The sequence below is a fragment of the Heteronotia binoei genome, chromosome 17 (assembly GCF_032191835.1).
Source record: "Heteronotia binoei isolate CCM8104 ecotype False Entrance Well chromosome 17, APGP_CSIRO_Hbin_v1, whole genome shotgun sequence".
Classification (NCBI taxonomy): domain Eukaryota; kingdom Metazoa; phylum Chordata; class Lepidosauria; order Squamata; family Gekkonidae; genus Heteronotia; species Heteronotia binoei.
The window spans coordinates 9,389,715-9,407,477 of record NC_083239.1 but is presented as its reverse complement, the minus strand read 5'-3'; the positions used below and the strand labels follow the sequence as shown (position 1 = coordinate 9,407,477).

At 47.9% G+C, this 17,763-nt stretch overlaps 1 protein-coding gene across 1 annotated transcript in view; it reads left to right on the top strand.

The window, feature by feature from the left end:
• The window catches only part of SLC9A1 (solute carrier family 9 member A1), a 104,211-nt gene that overhangs the window by 74,863 nt on the left and 11,585 nt on the right, over nt 1-17,763 (top strand). Inside the window, exons 6-10 of the mRNA XM_060257916.1 lie at nt 4,794-4,883; nt 7,155-7,225; nt 12,945-13,118; nt 14,639-14,753; nt 14,933-15,034. Of these exons, the coding sequence (XP_060113899.1) occupies nt 4,794-4,883; nt 7,155-7,225; nt 12,945-13,118; nt 14,639-14,753; nt 14,933-15,034 (552 nt within the window). The remainder of the gene's footprint in view (nt 1-4,793; nt 4,884-7,154; nt 7,226-12,944; nt 13,119-14,638; nt 14,754-14,932; nt 15,035-17,763) is intronic.

The following is a 17,763-nucleotide window of genomic DNA, read 5'->3' as shown; positions in this document are numbered from 1 at the left end:
TGGGAAGCAGGGGATAAAGACATCTGGTCAGCCACTGTAGGGAGTCTCAGATTTTTAGTCTGATCTCGTAAAAGTGGTTCTTAAATCCTGAAGATTATGTGACCTTCAGCAGTTCTGCTGCTGTTTGGCTGGGACCCATACTGTGACCATCCACAAGCAATTTCATAATTTGGATGTTTTCTCACAAATGGGCCAAGGGACTCCTGCCTTTCCTGCGGATCAGCTCCTCTCCCCTGTCATCCTTGCTGAGCAATGGCCCTGGATGTCCCCGGCTAGCCCAATCTTGTCGTATTTTGGAAGTTAAGCATTGTTGGTCGGGGTTAGTACTTAGACAGGAAACCACTGGAGAAGTCTGCTGAGGAGGCGGATAAATCCCTGTTTCAACAAAGTCGTTCTTTCCTGTGGGTGATCGAGGTGGTGGAAAGTACTGTCAAGTTGCAGCCAATTTATGGCAACCTTATAGGGTTTCCAAGGCAACGGGCATATAGGGGTGGTTTGCCACTTGCTGCAGATTGACTGCAATCAAGCACTTGGTTCCTCATGTTTAGAACTGAGCATACACGTGAAGTTTGCTCCATCAAGGTGGGGCTGTGGCTCAGTGACAGAACATCTGCTTTGCATCCAGAAAGTTCCCGGTTCAATCCTCAGCATTTCCAGTTAAAAGGACAGGTAGGAGTGTTGGAGCAAGAATCTACATAAACCCAGTCTGACAGCTACAGTATGACAGCTGGTGATCTAGCTGCCAGGCTAGGTCACAGTGACCTGATCAGCAGACCGGCTTGAGCCGGCAGAAGCCAAGTGATGCAATCTGCTGAGTCAGCACGGACAGGATTGGCTGCTTGGACTATATATGATCTGTGTGTGCATCACACAGGTCTCTCCCTGTGAGATGGTGGTTAGGCGAAGCACTTTGTCCGTGGAGGTGATATTGTATAGACTGCACAAGAGAGCACTTGTTGTGTATATATGTTAATACACCTTTTGGCACTAGTTGCACGTGTCTGCCTGATTTTCTTTCCTGAAGCCCTGTGTCGGGCAAGTCATCTCCCTCACTCTGCTACTCCCGCTCCGACAGGGTTATGGGCCCAGGGCGGTTCCGCTGCGCGGAGGAGAGAGTTGAGAGTTGAGCTGACTGTGAGTTTGGAAAGAGCCGGAGGCGAGGAACGCCGGTGAAGGACACAGAAGCACCACCGTTCTCTGTTTGAGAGCCAGAGGGACGTCGGCAGCCAGCTGTGAGGAGGAGTCGGCACGATGGCTCAGCAACAGCTTGGAGTAGCCGTTGAGAAGCTCACCTCAGCCAACTACGCGGTGTGGAGCCTGAGAATGCAACACTACCTCAAGCGTGAAGGGCAATGGCTGTTCGTGAGTAACCCCCCTGCTGACTTATCTCCTGCCGAGACTGTGTTATCGGATAAGGCACTGGCCAACATAGTGCTGTCTATAGGAGATGACCAGCTGGTTTATGTGCGAGGGAAGGACACTCCCAAGGCTGCCTGGGACGCGTTGAGTGCGGTGCATGTTAGCACCACTGCTGGTTCCCTCATGGCCTTGACAAGGAGGATGTTCCGCACCGTTATGCCGGCTGGAGGGTGTGTGAAAGATCACATCAAACGGCTAACGGACTGTTTCGTTGAGCTGGAGGCAAGAGGCAAGACTGTAGCTCCAGACGACAGAGTGTACATTTTGCTGTCGTCGTTGCCACCTGAGTACACTCCCCTGATAACTTCTCTGGAGACGGTGGACGTAGCGACCCTGACCATGGAATACGTCTGTGCCCACCTGCTTGACTTCCAAGAGAGAATTGCGGCCGTGAGCTGTCCGGGGGTGTCGGCCGGGCAGCGTGCTGTTATCGGTGTGTCCGGGAAGACAGCCAAGAATGAGCCAGCTTTTGCTGCTGGCAGGCGTCCGAAGGTGGAGGAAGTGGAGCCGACTGCGTTTGCAGTCCGTCGCTGCTATGGATGCGGGTCGTCGCAGCACCTGCTCCGAGCTTGCCCTGAGAGGGAGAAGAGGCGGGGGCGTGTGCGGCGAGAGCGGAGGACCGCCAGCCCGTGTGAGGAAGCAACCCGGCTGGTCACGTCTGCAGTAGAGAGCACAGGGTCTGCTTGGATTTTAGACTCCGGGGCAACGAGCCATCTCTGCTGCGAGAAGGAGTTGTTGAAAAACATTGACAGTCCTGAGCATAAGTATGTGAGATTGGCTGATGGGACCACTGCCAATTCTGTTTGCTCAGGCAATGTGGAATTTCCTGCACTGAAATGTATGTTGCAAAATGTGTTGTATGTACCCTCACTGCAGTCTAACCTGTTGAGTGTTAGCACACTGTTTGACCAGGGATACCAGGTGAGATTTGAGAAAACCTGCTGCAAAATCCTGGGAGGTGGGGGAAAGTTGCTTGTGACAGGAAGGAGGGAAGGTAAACTGTATGTGGTCCAGAGTGATTGTGCCCAGGTGGCTCAGGTGTCGAATGAGCCTGTGCACAATAATTGTATACATTTGCTCCATAGGAGACTCGGGCACTGCGGATTTAGGGCGTTAAAGAAAACCCTGGAGCTTGTGCCTAGTTTGAAAGTAAATCCTTGCAAATGTTATTTGGATTGCCAGGTCTGCAAGAAGACCAAAAGCAAGGCGTGTGCTGTTGCTAAAGAAAGCTCAAGGGAAAGCACACGAGCCCTGGAACTAGTCCATTTAGACGTTATTGGCCCATTGCCAAAGAGTCTGTCGGGGAGGAGATACTGCTTGGTGGCCACCGACGACCACACGAGGTACGCGTGGGTTTTCACCATGGTGCATAAGTCTGAGGTGTATAAGACATTCACCAAGTGGGTCAAAGCAGTGGAGAGACAATTAGGGGTTAATCTCCTGGCTGTACAAACCGACAGAGGGGGGGAATTCTTATCTAACCAGATGAAACGTTGGCTGGAGAACAAGGGCATCGCCCACCGTCTGACGAACCCGGCAACGCCCCGAGAAAATGGGCATGGGGCTGTATTGCAGAATGTGATGTATTGCATGTTAGAGGATGCACAACTGCCAATGACCTATTGGGCAGAAACCATACATGCAGCTGTTTTTTTGCAAAATAGGGTTTGGTGTAATACTGTGAAAAATGTGCCTTACAGGTTACTGTTGAACAAGACCCCAGATTTGAGTTCTTTAAAAGTCTTTGGGTCACGGGCTCGGGTTGGCATCCACTCCACGAGTAGCGGGGAGGGGGATGTCCGGGCAGAGAGCCTAATTTTTCTGGGCTACAAGCCAAGGGCCAGGTGTTATCGTTTCTGCAATAGCAAATGCAAGATAACACTTAGTAAGAGTGCCCAGTTCAATGAAGAAAGCAGCTGGCCAAGGTTGCACTCCTTGCAGAAACAATTTGTCCTGCTGCCAAGTAGCGATAACGATGTTGGAGCGCAGCCCAGAACTCCAGCCCAGGAGGTGGCACCCAGTGGGGCTGGAGAAGGTGAGCCGAATGCTGGCACAGAGCCTGACGAGCAGAGTCAGGAGGCAGAGCCTCAAATGCAGGAACTGGAGGTAAAGTGTGAGAGTCAGGAGGTTCAACACCCAATTACAGGGGCAGAGCAACCAGCCCAGGAGGTGGGAACAGAGCAACCCGAAGAAGACAAAGCTGGTCCAAGCACAGGGCCACGGGTGTCTGCCAGGTCCACCAAAGGCCAACGTCCCGCTAGGTACAAGTGTCCCTATGTCACTCTGACTGTCAATCCAGACCCACCCGGATTTGAGGAAATGTTAAAAGAAAAGGCTAAGAAATGGAAAGCCTGGGTGGCAGAGTGCGAGGCAAGGGAGAAGGAGGCTGAAGCCAAGCGTCTGAAAGAGCTGGCTGAACAGGAACACGATGATGTGTTTTACAATCATGATGAGTTCCTGAACGAATTCCGGAAAGGGTTCCGAGCTACGTAAATATGAACTGTAATGTTGCAAGTGAACATGAAAACTGTGTAAAGTGTTTGGGTATACTGGGTTTAAATAGATTAGGAGGTGTGTTGGAGCAAGAATCTACATAAACCCAGTCTGACAGCTACAGTATGACAGCTGGTGATCTAGCTGCCAGGCTAGGTCACAGTGACCTGATCAGCAGACCGGCTTGAGCCGGCAGAAGCCAAGTGATGCAATCTGCTGAGTCAGCACGGACAGGATTGGCTGCTTGGACTATATATGATCTGTGTGTGCATCACACAGGTCTCTCCCTGTGAGATGGTGGTTAGGCGAAGCACTTTGTCCGTGGAGGTGATATTGTATAGACTGCACAAGAGAGCACTTGTTGTGTATATATGTTAATACACCTTTTGGCACTAGTTGCACGTGTCTGCCTGATTTTCTTTCCTGAAGCCCTGTGTCGGGCAAGTCATCTCCCTCACTCTGCTACTCCCGCTCCGACAAGGAGGTGATGCAAAAGACCTTTCTCTGCCTGAGACATTGGAAAACTGCTGCCAATCTGAGTACATAATACTGACCTTCATGGACCAGTGGTCTGATTCATTATAAGGAAATTTCATGTATGCAAAGTCAGTCTTGCCTATTCTGACTGGCAGTAGTTCTCCAGAATCTTCCATAGAGATTTTTTTTTCCTATCACCTAATCTTGCAGCTGGAGATGCTAGGGATTTGAACCTCTTCCCAGCCAGAACAGATGTTAACTAGCTCAGCATAGCCTATGTCAGCTGTCTGCCTTTTCCTTGATCACATCTGAATATTACCCTATTATCTTTCAGAGCAAAAGAAGCTTTCCTTTCAGCATGTAGCACTCATATGATGAATTCAAACCAGTTTGTCTCTCCACAGGGCATGACCATCCGCCCTCTGGTGGACCTTCTAGCAGTGAAAAAGAAGCAGGAGACCAAGCGGTCCATCAACGAGGAGATTCACACACAGGTACCAGTTTGGGTCTACTTGGCCCTGAAATATCCTTAGGTGCTCCTTTAGTTTGGTGTAGTGGTTAAGTGTGCGGACTCTTATCTGGGAGAACCGGGTTTGATTCCCCACTCCTCCACTTGCACCTGCTGGCATGGCCTTGGGTCAGCCATAGCTCTGGCAGAGGTTGTCCTTGAAAGGGCAGCAGCTGGGAGAGCCCTCTCCAGCCCCACCCACCTCACAGGGTGTCTGTTGTGGGGGAGGAAGGTAAAGGAGATTGTGAGCCGCTCTGAGACTCTTCGGAGTGGAGGGCGGGATATAAATCCAATATCTCCATCTACCTCACAGGGTGTCTGTTGTGGGGGAGGAAGGGAAAGGAGATTGTGAGCCGCTCTGAGACTCTTCGGAGTGGAGGGCGGGATATAAATCCAATATCTTCATCTACCTCACAGGGTGTCTGTTGTGGGGGAGGAAGGTAAAGGAGATTGTGAGCCGCTCTGAGACTCTTCGGAGTGGAGGGCGGGATATAAATCCAATATCATCTTCTTCTTCTTAGTTCTGCTGCTTCCTTAATCATTTTCTCCTTCATGTGTCATTGCCAGTTAGGGGTATGAAGCAGGTAATAACAAGTACATTTTAAAAAGTAAGCATGTGGGAACAATTGGGGGCTGAAATTTCCTAGGTTAGAGCTTGCATAATCCCACTCACCCTCCAATTTTGTTACGGCTTAACTTGCCTATAAAGCAAGTGGTTGGCACGGGACTTTCTTGCCCCCCAGGGGTCAACCATGGGACTGCACCTTATTTCACTGCTTCTCAATCTTTACATAATTGGCAAGGTTGTTCATACTGTTTTATATCTATTTCTGTTTTATTTGTAAAAAATCTGGTTAGTGTGTACTTCAGCACAGGAGAAGAGAAATGTGATTCCCAAATACCTTTTTTTAAAAAAAATTGCCAGGCAGCTGGAGCTGTGGTCTGAGGCTCAAGTTCTTTATTAGTGGCGTGAACTGGGATGGAGAGTGCATCTCTTGAGACATCTGTTGCAAACAATATCCCAAGACGCCTGTGCCCTTCTCTCATAGATTCCTCTCCTTTTTCCATGCATTAGCTTTTCCATCTCTTTGACAAATGTGCTTCTTCTTGGGGAGGGACGGTGGCTCAGTGGTAGAGCATCTGCTTGGGAAGCAGAAGGCCCCAGGTTCAATCCCTGGCATCTCCAAAAAAGGATCCAGGCAAATAGGTGTGAAAAACCTCAGCTGGAGACCCTGGAGAGCCGCTGCCAGTCTGAGAAGAGAATACTGACTTTGATGGACCAAGGGTCTGATTCGGTAGAAGGCAGCTTCATATGTAGGAGGGACAGTGGCTCAGTGGTAGAGCATCTGCTTGGGAAGCAGAAGGTCCCAGGTTCAATCCCTGGCATCTCCAAAAAAGGATCCAGGCAAATAGGTGTGAAAAACCTCCGCTTGAGACCCTGGAGAGCCGCTGCCAGTCTGAGAAGACAATGCTGACTTTGATGGACCAAAGGTCTGATTCAGTAGAAGGCAGCTTCATATGTTCATATGTCCCATTCTCTGAAGTATGGCAGGTAACTAGAAGGACACACGTAAAGGAGAATGAACTGGAGGAATGGACTTGTACCATTTCATTTCTTAGCGTTTTTTGGAACATTCCCTTGTGTTTAAAAACTCCTTTCCCGGAAACAGAAAATCGGTACACAAAGCAAATTGAAGCGGTAGAACCTTGCCTTCTTGCTGTTGTCGTTTTCTATGGTGGGAAGGTGTTTTGTTTTAAATGCAAAGGAACCTTTCAAGCTGGAATCCACTCCTAAAAGTATGCGCTGCCTGTTTTGTTTCTTCATTCTTCCGGTTGGCTTTAGAGCTGCCAAAATGGCGGCGCTCCCTAATCGGCAAGATCCCTTGACAATTTCAAAACGTTTTTAATCTCCAAAGAGGTTTTAACTGAATTAGGAGCAGGTTTTCAAAGTTGGATTCCTTTTGTCGTGCCTTGGGTTTGGGTTTGGTTTTTTTTGCTTTTGCTCGGTACATGACTCTGGCCTTATTTATTTATATAAAATATTTCTATCCCCACCTTTCTCCTGCTGTAGTGCAGTCTGTACATTTGGACCAGCCGGTTTCCATGCTGCAGTCCTCAGAGCAGCCAGTGGCTATACCAAATCACCTTTTTCCCGGGTATAAAATATTACAGGCTTGGGCTTCAGTGCAGATTTTTACACGACAGAGGAGTAAACGAAAGCATATTTATTAATTTCCTCTTTTCCCCTTCCTTAAAGTTCCTGGATCATCTTTTGACTGGGATTGAGGACATATGTGGGCACTATGGCCACCATCACTGGAAGGACAAGTAAGTGCTGAGCTGGCAAGGCTCTGCTTTTCATTCATTTCCTTTGGGCAGGTTTGACTGTTGGATGAATACCGGATTCGTTACAAAGTGCTGGTTATTACCTTTAAAGCCCTATATGGCCGAGGACCTGCCTACCTTAGGGACCGTCTCTCCCCATATGAACCCCAGAGAGCACTGAGGTCAGCAGCGAAGAACCTGCTGACTATCCCTGGGCCGAAAGAGGTAAAACTACAGAGTACCCATGCCCGGGCCTTCTCTGTTGTAGCTCCACACATATGGAACCAGCTAACGGAAGATATGCGGGCCCTGCGGGATTTTGAACAGTTCCGCAGGGCCTGCAAGACCATCCTTTTTCGGATGGCCTTCACCGGCTAAAGAGAGAGACTGCAAAGTAAACTTACCATCTACTGTAATAGCACCAGCATATTAATTTTATCAATTTTAGAATTTTAATTAAATTGTTAAATTAGTCTTTGTTTTAAATATCATTGTATAATATAATGTATTGATTTATGTTGTTAGCCGCCCTGAGCCTGTTCCGGCGGGGAGAGCGGGATATAAATAAAATGATGATGATGATGAATGGGGGATGTGTGCTGCAAAGAGCATTGGGTGTGGCTCTCTGAAGGACACCTTGCCACTGCCTTTGCTGTGGATGTGGCCCCGTGGAGTTCACAGTATTGCCTCAGCAAATGCCTGGAGATTTGGAGGAGGGTGGCATTTGGGGAGAATACAATGTAACTTCTGGGTGATGGTTTTGGCAGCATCCCTTAATCCCTGTGGTCTTTAACCATAGAGACTAGGGGGGACTCCGAGAGTGTCGCTATGCCAAGACCATTTCTTCTTCCGTTCCTGAATTCTTCAGGTGTGGGAAACTGAGGCTGGAGGCAGAGCTCATAAACTGGCTTTGTTCCTTTAAAAAACATTAACACGATGGTGATATGATGCTTAACGCTAATGAGAACAGAACTGGAGGGATGGTGGTGATACGTGTTTTTTTTAACCGAAGTGAAAGGATGCAATTGCATTTTGTGTAAGAAAGAATTGAAGCAGGGAGGCCTGTGGAGGCTTAACTTGATGTGTCTTATTGCACGTTTCTTAAATTGAGAGTGCTGTTTTGTGACAATAGTAGGCACAGGAACTGCTGCTCACATTTACAGCAGGCCACTCACTGTCAAGTCGGCTGATTCAATAACGAGGCTTTGTTGATAACAAAGTAGCTAGTTTATTGATATCATGGTTCTCGACTACAAGGAGATTGAAAGACTAAAGATCATACAGTAGAATGCAAGCATATAAGGTACGCTTCAAAGGGATTCTTGAGAAGTAGAAGAAGAAGAAGAAGATATTGGATTTATATCCTGCCCTCCACTCCGAAGAGTCTCAGAGCGGCTCACAATCTCCTTGCCCTTCCTCCCCCACAACAGACACCCTGTGAGGTAGATGGAGATATTGGATTTATATCCCGCCCTCCACTCCAAAGAGTCTCAGAGCGGCTCACAATCTCCTTTCCCTTCCTCCCCCACAACAGACACCCTGTGAGGTAGATGAAGATATTGGATTTATATCCCGCCCTCCACTCCAAAGAGTCTCAGAGCGGCTCACAATCTCCTTTCCCTTCCTCCCCCACAACAGACACCCTGTGAGGTAGATGAAGATATTGGATTTATACCCCGCCCTCCCCTCCGAAGAGTCTCAGAGCGGCTCACAATCTCCTTTCTCTTCCTCCCCCACAACAGACACCCTGTGAGGTAGATGAAGATATTGGATTTATACCCCGCCCTCCACTCCGAAGAGTCTCAGAGCGGCTCACAATCTCCTTTACCTCCCTCCCCCACAACAGACACCCTGTGAGGTAGATGAAGATATTGGATTTATATCCCGCCCTCCACTCTGAAGAGTCTCAGAGCAGCTCACAATCTCCTTTCCCTTCCTCCCCCACAACAGACACCCTGTGAGGTAGATGAAGATATTGGATTTATATCCCGCCCTCCACTCCGAAGAGTCTCAGAGCGGCTCACAATCTCCTTTACCTCCCTCCCCCACAACAGACACCCTGTGAGGTAGATGAAGATATTGGATTTATACCCCGCCCTCCACTCCGAAGAGTCTCAGAGCGGCTCAGAGGGAGGGGTACTATGCAGGGCACATTCACACATTGATGTTACAAATTCGTTCTCAGGCCGGTTTTGGCCTTGAGCATCTCCTCGACTCCAACCTCCCCCGGTGCCCAGCCTGAGAAGGCCCGATTATCTCTTTCACATATTCCCATTTCAAAGCACAGCTACATAACAAAGGAAAGGAGGGGGGGGGTGAGGAGAGTTCATGCTAGCAACATTGGCATACAGTATGGCTTTACCCAGGATGCTTCTCTCCTGAACCAAAGATTGAGTGCAGGCTTGACCAGAGTTAAAGCAGACTTGACACTCACTCCTGTAGACATGGTTATCATGAGGCTGGTGTCCTGCTGATGTATTCTAGCTACCTACACAATCCAACAGCAGTTAGGGGTATTTTTCAATTGTTGAACTTGTTGATTTCAAAGTCGAAGCTGCAAACATGCTTTTACTCTCCCCCACCATTGGAATCCATGGGGCTTAAAGCACTTTGCTGTGGGATGGATCACAACCCCAGCCAGAACAGGTAAATTTAATCCATGATAAGTATGCAATCCATGATAAGTATAAGGTCTTCCTCCAGAACTGCCTGAACCATCAGCTACTTCTCTCTCTTTGATGGGAAGTCTTTGGTTCTGCAGTAGTCCTAAGGCTGGGGCAGTCCTTACTTCTGAGATATAGCTCCTCCTCTCTGAAGGCAAGGTCAGTCAGTTTTGCCATCACAGAGGGAAGGGGCTTATCCCAGGAGTCCTCAGTTCTTTTGGCTCTGTCTCACAGCAGGATGCCTCTGGCAGTGCTCCATAGAGTGCTGCAGTCCCATTCCACAGAAGGAGAATGAACTGTTGCAGCTGCAGGAAGGAAGCAGAAGAGGCTTGAGGGCCAGGAAGGCTCCTCCCCCCACACTTTTCACAGATGCAAGTGTATTGGGAGCCAATGGCACCAGGAACCCCTCATACCCTAGTGCTTCCCATTCTGGCACCATATCAAGGTATCCAGCCCTCAGCCCAAGAGCCTTCCCGGTTCCCCTAAGGGGACATGAAGTGCCAGCCACAACTGAAGTTTCTTACATTTCATGTGTGATGAGAGGCTCTTCCAATACTGAGCACTTCCATTTGGGCTGAAATCAATGCCAAGGGTATTTATCAAAGTCATAGAATCATAGAGTTGGAAGGGACCTCCAGAGTCATCTAGTTCAACCCCCTGCACAATGCAGGAAATTCACAAATACCTCCCCCTAAGTTCACAGGATCTGCATTGCTGTCAGATGGCCATCTAGCCTGTTTAAAAATCTCCAAGGAAGGAGAGTCCAACACCTCCCGTGGAAGCCTGTTCCACTGAGGAACTGCTCTAATAGTCAGGAAGTTCTTCCTAATGTTAAGCTGGAAACTCTTTTGATTTAATTTCAACCCGTTGGTTCTGGCCCTACTTTCTGGAGCCATGGAAAACAATTCTGCACCATCCTCCATATGACAGCCCTTCTAGTTCTTGAAGATGGTGATCATATCACCTCTCAGCCACCTCCTCTCCAGGCTAAACATCCCCAGCTCCTTCAACCTTTCTTCATAGGACCTAGTCTCCAGACCCCTCACCATCTTTGTTGCCCTCCTCTGGACCCGTTCCAGCTTGTCTATATCCGTCTTAAAATGTGGTGCCCCAAACTGAACACAATACTCCAGGTGAGGTCTTTCCAGAGCAGAGTAAAGCAATACCATCTCTTCATGTGATCTGGATACTGTACTGCTGTTAATACAGTCCAATATTGCATTTGCCTTTTTAGCCACTGCATCACAATATTGACTCATGTTCAGCGTATGGTCCACTAAGACCCCTAGATCCTTTTCACACATACTACTGCCCAGACAAGTCTCCCCTATCCTATAACCATGCATTGGATTTTTCCTACCTAAATGCAAAACTTTACATTTATCCCTGTTAAAATTCATTTGATTGGTTTCAGCCCAGTTTTCCAGCCTGTCAAGATCATCCTGTATCCTGTTTCTGTCTTCTACAGTATTTGCAACCCCTCCCAATTTAGTATCATCTGCAAATTTAATAAACATTCCCTCTGTTCCTTCATCTAAATCATTTATAAAGATGTTGATCAAAACAGGCCTCAGAACAGGTCCTTGAGGTACTCCACTTGTCACTCCCAAGAGGATGAGGAACCATTCACAAGCACTCCTTGGGTGTGATGTGTTAACCAGTTACAGATCCACCTAATGGTAATAGGATCCAACCCACATTTTACCAACTTGACAAGGATAGTATCTGGAACCTTATCAGAAGCCTTACTGAAATCAAGATAAAATATGTCTATAGCATTGCCCTGATCCAGCAAGGTAGTCACTTTCTCAAAAAAAGAGATCAGGTTAGTCTGACATGACTTGTTCTTGACAAACCCACGCTGGCTCTTAGTAATCACAGCCATCCTTTCTAAATGTTCCAGGACTGACTGACGGATTGGATTGTTAGAAATAATATGCCAGACTGCTACCTGGAAGTTGGTGCACTCATTTACCAGGCACTACAGGATAGATAAGGGGGCCTCAGCTGAAGCAGCCTTCAGAAGGAGGGTCCTATAGGACACACTTCTGGCCTAGGAGCTGAGTTCTCACACCCTGGGGCACACTGCTTTTTTATGTCCCAGAAGTAAGGACTGTCCCATTCCTGGGGTCACTGGAGAACTGAAGATTTGTTTCACTTACCGTGAATCTTCCTTCTTGGTGGTCTGGGGGGGGGCAGTCCTACCCACCTGAGGATTTTTCTCTGATATGGGCTCCTAGTGCTGAGGGCAGGGGAGGGGTGTCTGCTGTCTGAATTTAGGTTCCTCTAGTCGCTGTCACTATCTGTAGGAAAGGACAGTAGGCTAGGGAGTGGTTGAGCCATCTGCACGAACATTTTTTTTTCTGGAACTGGAGCAGTTTGGCCTGTTGTGGTTGGCTCTGGTTATTAATAGGAAAGTTTCCTAATGTCGTCTCCTTTGAGTTGTTGGTTGTTACAACGAGGGAGAGTTAGGACTTGGAAACAGACTGAGGACTCCTGGGACAAGCTCCTCCCTTCCAGGATCACAAAACGGGACAATCCTGCCTTTGGAGAGGAGGAGTTATATCCCAGGAGGAAGGACTACCCCATCCCAGGACCACAGAGAAGGAAGATTGATTTGTGAAACCAATCTCCCCCCACTCCACCCCCCAAAAAATGCTTTCTGGGGGCTTTGTTTGGAGAGCCAGTTTGGTGTAGTGGTTAAGTGTGCGGACTCTTATCTGGGAGAACCGGGTTTGATTCCCCACTCCTCCACTTGCACCTGCTGGGATGGTCTTGGGTCAGCCATAGCTCTGGCAGAGGTTGTCTTGAAAGGGCAGCTGCTGTGACAGCCCTCTCAGCCCCACCCACCTCACAGGGTGTTCGTTGTGGGGGAGGAAGGTAAAGGAGATTGTGAGCCGCTCTGAGACTCTTTGGGAGTGAAGGGCGGGGTATAAATCCAACATCTTCTTGTTAACTGAATGGACTAGGTAATGGCATGCTGATGGCATTTGATGTTTGTGTTTTTTCTTTCTCTCTCTTTCCCCCGCCCCCCCCCCCCCCAAATCACTTCTGAAAAGGCTAAATCGCTTCAACAAGAAGTACATCAAGAAGTGCCTGATTGCTGGGGAGAGGTCCAAAGAGCCCCAGCTGATTGCCTTTTATCACAAGATGGAGATGAAGCAGGCCATCGAACTGGTGGAGAGTGGGGGCGTGGGCAAAATCCCCTCGGCTGTCTCTACAGTCTCCATGCAGTGAGTACCGATAGGCAGGGAAATGGGAGTTAAATCTCTGTGAGCAGAAGGGGCGACCTGCCTCTACCCCCAAAAGCCAGGTGATCAAAAGAAGCTAACTTTACAGAAGTCCTTTGGAGGGTTCACGGTGTTGCTAGATGTATTACCTTGAAATCATAACAACAGTCTTGTAAGGCAGGCCGGGTTTGTTGTTCTCAGTTCAGTATTGCCTAAAGCCATCTTCATAAACTTCATAAACTCAGATTCAAACAGTGGGCTTCTTGATTCATGGCTCAGTCATAAGAACATAAGAAGAGCCCTGCCGGATCAGTCTGCTGGTCACACAGTGGCCAGCTGGTTATTCTGGAGGGCCAACAACAGGGCACAGAGGCCAACGCCTTCCCCTGGCGCTGTGTCTCAGTGGCTGATTGCCTCTGCCTGTGGAGGTTCTTTTTAGCCACTGTGACGAGTAGCCGTTCGAAAACCTCTCTTCCATGAATCTGTCTAATCCTCTTTTAAAGCCGACTGTGCCAGTGGTCCAACCCTACAAAAATACAAAATATTGTGCAAAAACAAACACTCTTGACTGGTGTATACAAAATTCTATTATCATGAAATGAACAGCCTACAACAGTGGGCATGCATTCATAAAGTATAAATAGACAACAAACGAAAGTCTCAAAACAATATTCCAGGGAGGACCCCACACAGTCTCTGAGTTTTCCAAACTGAGTACTAAGACTCAATAATAAAGTTCCACAGGAGTCCCTCCGTTGCTTGTTGACTTCTGAAGGAAAAATTCTAGCCTTCACGCAAACCCCGGCTTTGATTGCGTTCCGCTGCTCCTGCAGCTTCCTCGTGAGTCAACTGAAACCTCCAGCCAAGTTCTCTCTCAAACACCCATTTTGGTATCTTAATTTGTGGTCAAACCCTGGCAGCAAATTCTGCATTTTCATCACCTGTTGAATAAAGAACTGTTTCCTTTTGTCCCTCTGAAATCTATTTTCTCTGAGCGCCCTTGAGTTCTAGTATTTTGAGAGAGGAAGAAAAAGTTTTCTCAGTCCATTCTTTCTATCCTGGTAATAGTCACTTAGCCATTATGCTGTACATGCTGAGCACAGAACTTGGTGTCCTAGAACCAGGCAGGAGGTATCTGAAAGCAGTGGCACACTTGATTAGGAAGAGTGGCAAGGTGGCCACAACTGAGACTGGCATCACAAAAGGGCACCACTGACAGGATGATGGTGATCCTTTTAGTTATTTTTTTTTTAAAATTCCCCCCTTGCATTATTTGTTCTGCCGGCCAAATGCAGAATCCAAAACTCTGAAGCCAAAGTGAGAGTAAAAGATGGGAGAGATCCTGAGCTCAGTACTTGCAAACCACAGGTCCCATATAAACTGACGGAAGTTGTATGCAGTCCAAGTACAAGTCTAGGAAGGTTCTTTTTAGATCTAAGGTTAAACTGACTAAGAACTGCAAGGGGGTTGGCTCTCTCCTGTAGTCAAATCTCTGAGACATTTTGCACTCTTAAAATTCACAGGAACATCAATCCGAAAGCCTTACCTGTGGAACGTATCCTTCCAGCACTTTCTAAAGACAAAGAGGAGGAGATCCGGAAGATCCTGCGCAACAACTTGCAGAAAACAAGGCAGAGGGTAAAAATGTGGGGGGGAGGGTGTTGATCCCTGAGCACTCTTGATCTGGAACATCTCCAAAGGTCAGCAGTGTCCAGCCTGCTGACTCCCTAGTCCTTCTTCTTTCTACTCCCCAGGGCTAACCACAACCAAAACTTACCCAGACAAATTGTGCATTAATTTCCTGCATTCCCATGCAGTTACGATCATACAACCGGCACACCTTGGTGGCAGACCCTTATGAAGAAGCATGGAACCAGATGTTGCTGAGGAGGCAGAAGGCTCGGCAGCTGGAACAGAAGGTGCGAGGGAAGATGCCAACATGGCAGGGAGTGGGGTGGGGAGGAATTCCCATGCAAGATCTTTCTTTTCAGTGTCAATAGGAATAGGCTCTGAGGTCACTTTTGCTGAACCTGCCAGCGACTTAGCCCAATTTCTTCTGTTCATTCTCATTATGGTGAGCCAGTTTGGTGTAGTGGTTAAGTGTGCGGACTCTTATCTGGGAGAACCGGGTTTGATTCCCCACTCCTCCACTTGCACCTGCTGGAATGGCCTTGGGTCAGCCATAGCTCTCGCAGAGGTTGTTCTTGAAAGGGCAGCTGCTGTGAGAGCCCTCTCTAGCCCCACCCACCTCACAGGGTGTCTGTTGTGGGGGAGGAAGGTAAAGGAGATTGTGAGCCGCTCTGAGACTCTTCGGAGTGGAGGGCGGGATATAAATCCAATATCTTCATCTACCTCACAGGGTGTCTGTTGTGGGGGAGAAAGGTAAAGGAGATTGTGAGCCGCTCTGAGACTCTTTGGAGTGGAGGGCGGGATATAAATCCAATATCATCATCATCATCATCATCATCAATCTTCTTCTTCTTCTTCTTCTTCTTCTTCTTCTTCTTCTTCTTCTTCTTCTTCTTCTTCTTCTTCTTCTTCTTCTTCTTCTTCTTCTTCTTCTTCTTCTTCTTCTTCTTCTTCTTCTTCTTCTTCTTCTTCTTCTTCTTCTTCTTCTTCTTCTTCTTCTTCTTCTTCTTCTTCTTCTTCTTCTTCTTCTTCTTCTTCTTCTTCTTCTATTAATTTACTTTATTTGTACCCTGCCTTTCCCCCCCAGTGGGGACCCAAAGCAGCTTATATTTCTTCCCTGTCATTCATTTGATCCTCACAACAACCCTGAGAGGTAGGTTAGATCGAGATTGTAGGACTGGCCCAAAGTCACCCAGCAAACTTCCGTGGCAGAATGGGATTCAAACCTGGGTCTCCCAGATCCTATCCCAATACTCTGCCTACTACACAACACTGGCTAAGTATGCCCTATACGCTGTTAGTCTTCTAGAGGGTCATGAGTATGCTCAGTCTTTATCTCAGGATTGTTATGAGGATAAAATGGGGAAGGGAGGATCATGTATGCTGCCCAAGCTCCTTAGAGGATGCATGGGAAAAAAAAAAATGTATTTTAAGAACATACGAGCCTGCTGGATCAGACCAGCAGTCCATCTGGGGCAGCATCCTGTCTCACAAAGTGGCCAACCGGTTGCCCTGGAGGGTCAAACAAATAGGGCATAAAGGCCAAGGCCCTCCTTTGCTGTTGCTTCCCAGCACTGGTCTTCAGAGGTTTTCTCCCTTTGACTATGGAGGCTCCTTTCAGTCACCATGGAGCCGCTGATAGACCTTCCCTCCATAATCTATCTAATCCCCTTCTAAAGCCATTTATGCTGGTGGTTACCACTCTTTCCACTGGCAGCAAATGCTACAGTTTAATTAGAAGATAGAAGATATTGGATTTATATCCCGCCCTCCACTCCGAAGAGTCTCAGAGCGGCTCACAGTCTCCTTTACCTTCCTCCCCCGCAACAGTCACCCTGTGAGGTGGGTGGGGCTGGAGAGGGCTCTCGCAGCAGCTGCCCTTTCAAGGACAACCTCTGCCAGAGCTCTGGCTGACCCAAGGCCATTCCAGCAGGTGCAAGTGGAGGAGTGGGGAATCAAACCCGGTTCTCCCAGATAAGAGTCCGCACACTTAACCACTGCACCAAACTGGCTCTCAGTAATTACTCACTGAGTAAAGAATTATTTCCTTTTGTTGTGCTGAACACATTTCCCATCAATAACGTCGGGTGCCCCTGAGCTCATGGAGGGGGAGAAAATGCCCCCGTTCTTTTGCCCATGCACAATTTCATAAACTTCTCTCGTGTCTCCCATTAGCCATATTTTGTTCTAGACCAAAAGGTCCCAAGCTCTCTAGCCATTCCTTAGAAAAGGTGGGGCAACCTGTTGGTCACCTTTGTGGTCTGTATTTTTTCCAGCTCTGCAGTATCCTCTTTGAAATACAGTGACCAGACCTGTACACCTTATTCCAAATGAGGCTGCACTGTGCCTCAATAAGGATGTCACAACATTCGCCATTCTCTTCCTCAATCTCTTACCTAATAATCCCCGAGAAAGCATTTTCTTTTTCACGACTGCTGCACAGAGGATCAACATTTTCATTGAGCTATGAATCAGCATATGTTTAAAATTAGGATTTGAGAGAGAAGTTGTTTGTTTTCCCTTAACTTATAACAGCGAGCCTGCAGCAAACGTGGACTATTGCACCCTTCTTAAATCTTCGTTCGCGAAGCCAAGCCGAGAGATAACTTAAAAAGTATGCAGGAAAGGTGTCATTTTCTGCAGGTAGCTCCATTTTGCTACCCCACTGATAGGTGTCCAATTTTTCTGATGACAGCTGGCCCTTTAAATAGATCTGGAAGCAACAGTTTGTCATTTGTCTACATTTAGAGAGCTACTTCCATATGGATTCCCCCCCCCCGCCCCAAACTGAGCAGCACCTGAACATGTTCCACAAAATCCTAGTGAAGAAGATAGAAGAAGAAGATATTGGATTTATATCCCGCCCTCCACTCCGAAGAGTCTCAGAGCAGCTCACAATCTCCTTTCCCTTCCTCCCCCACAACAGACACCCTGTGAGGTAGATGAACATATTGGATTTATATCCTGCCCTCCACTCCGAAGAGTCTCAGAGCGGCTCACAATCTCCTTTACCTTCCTC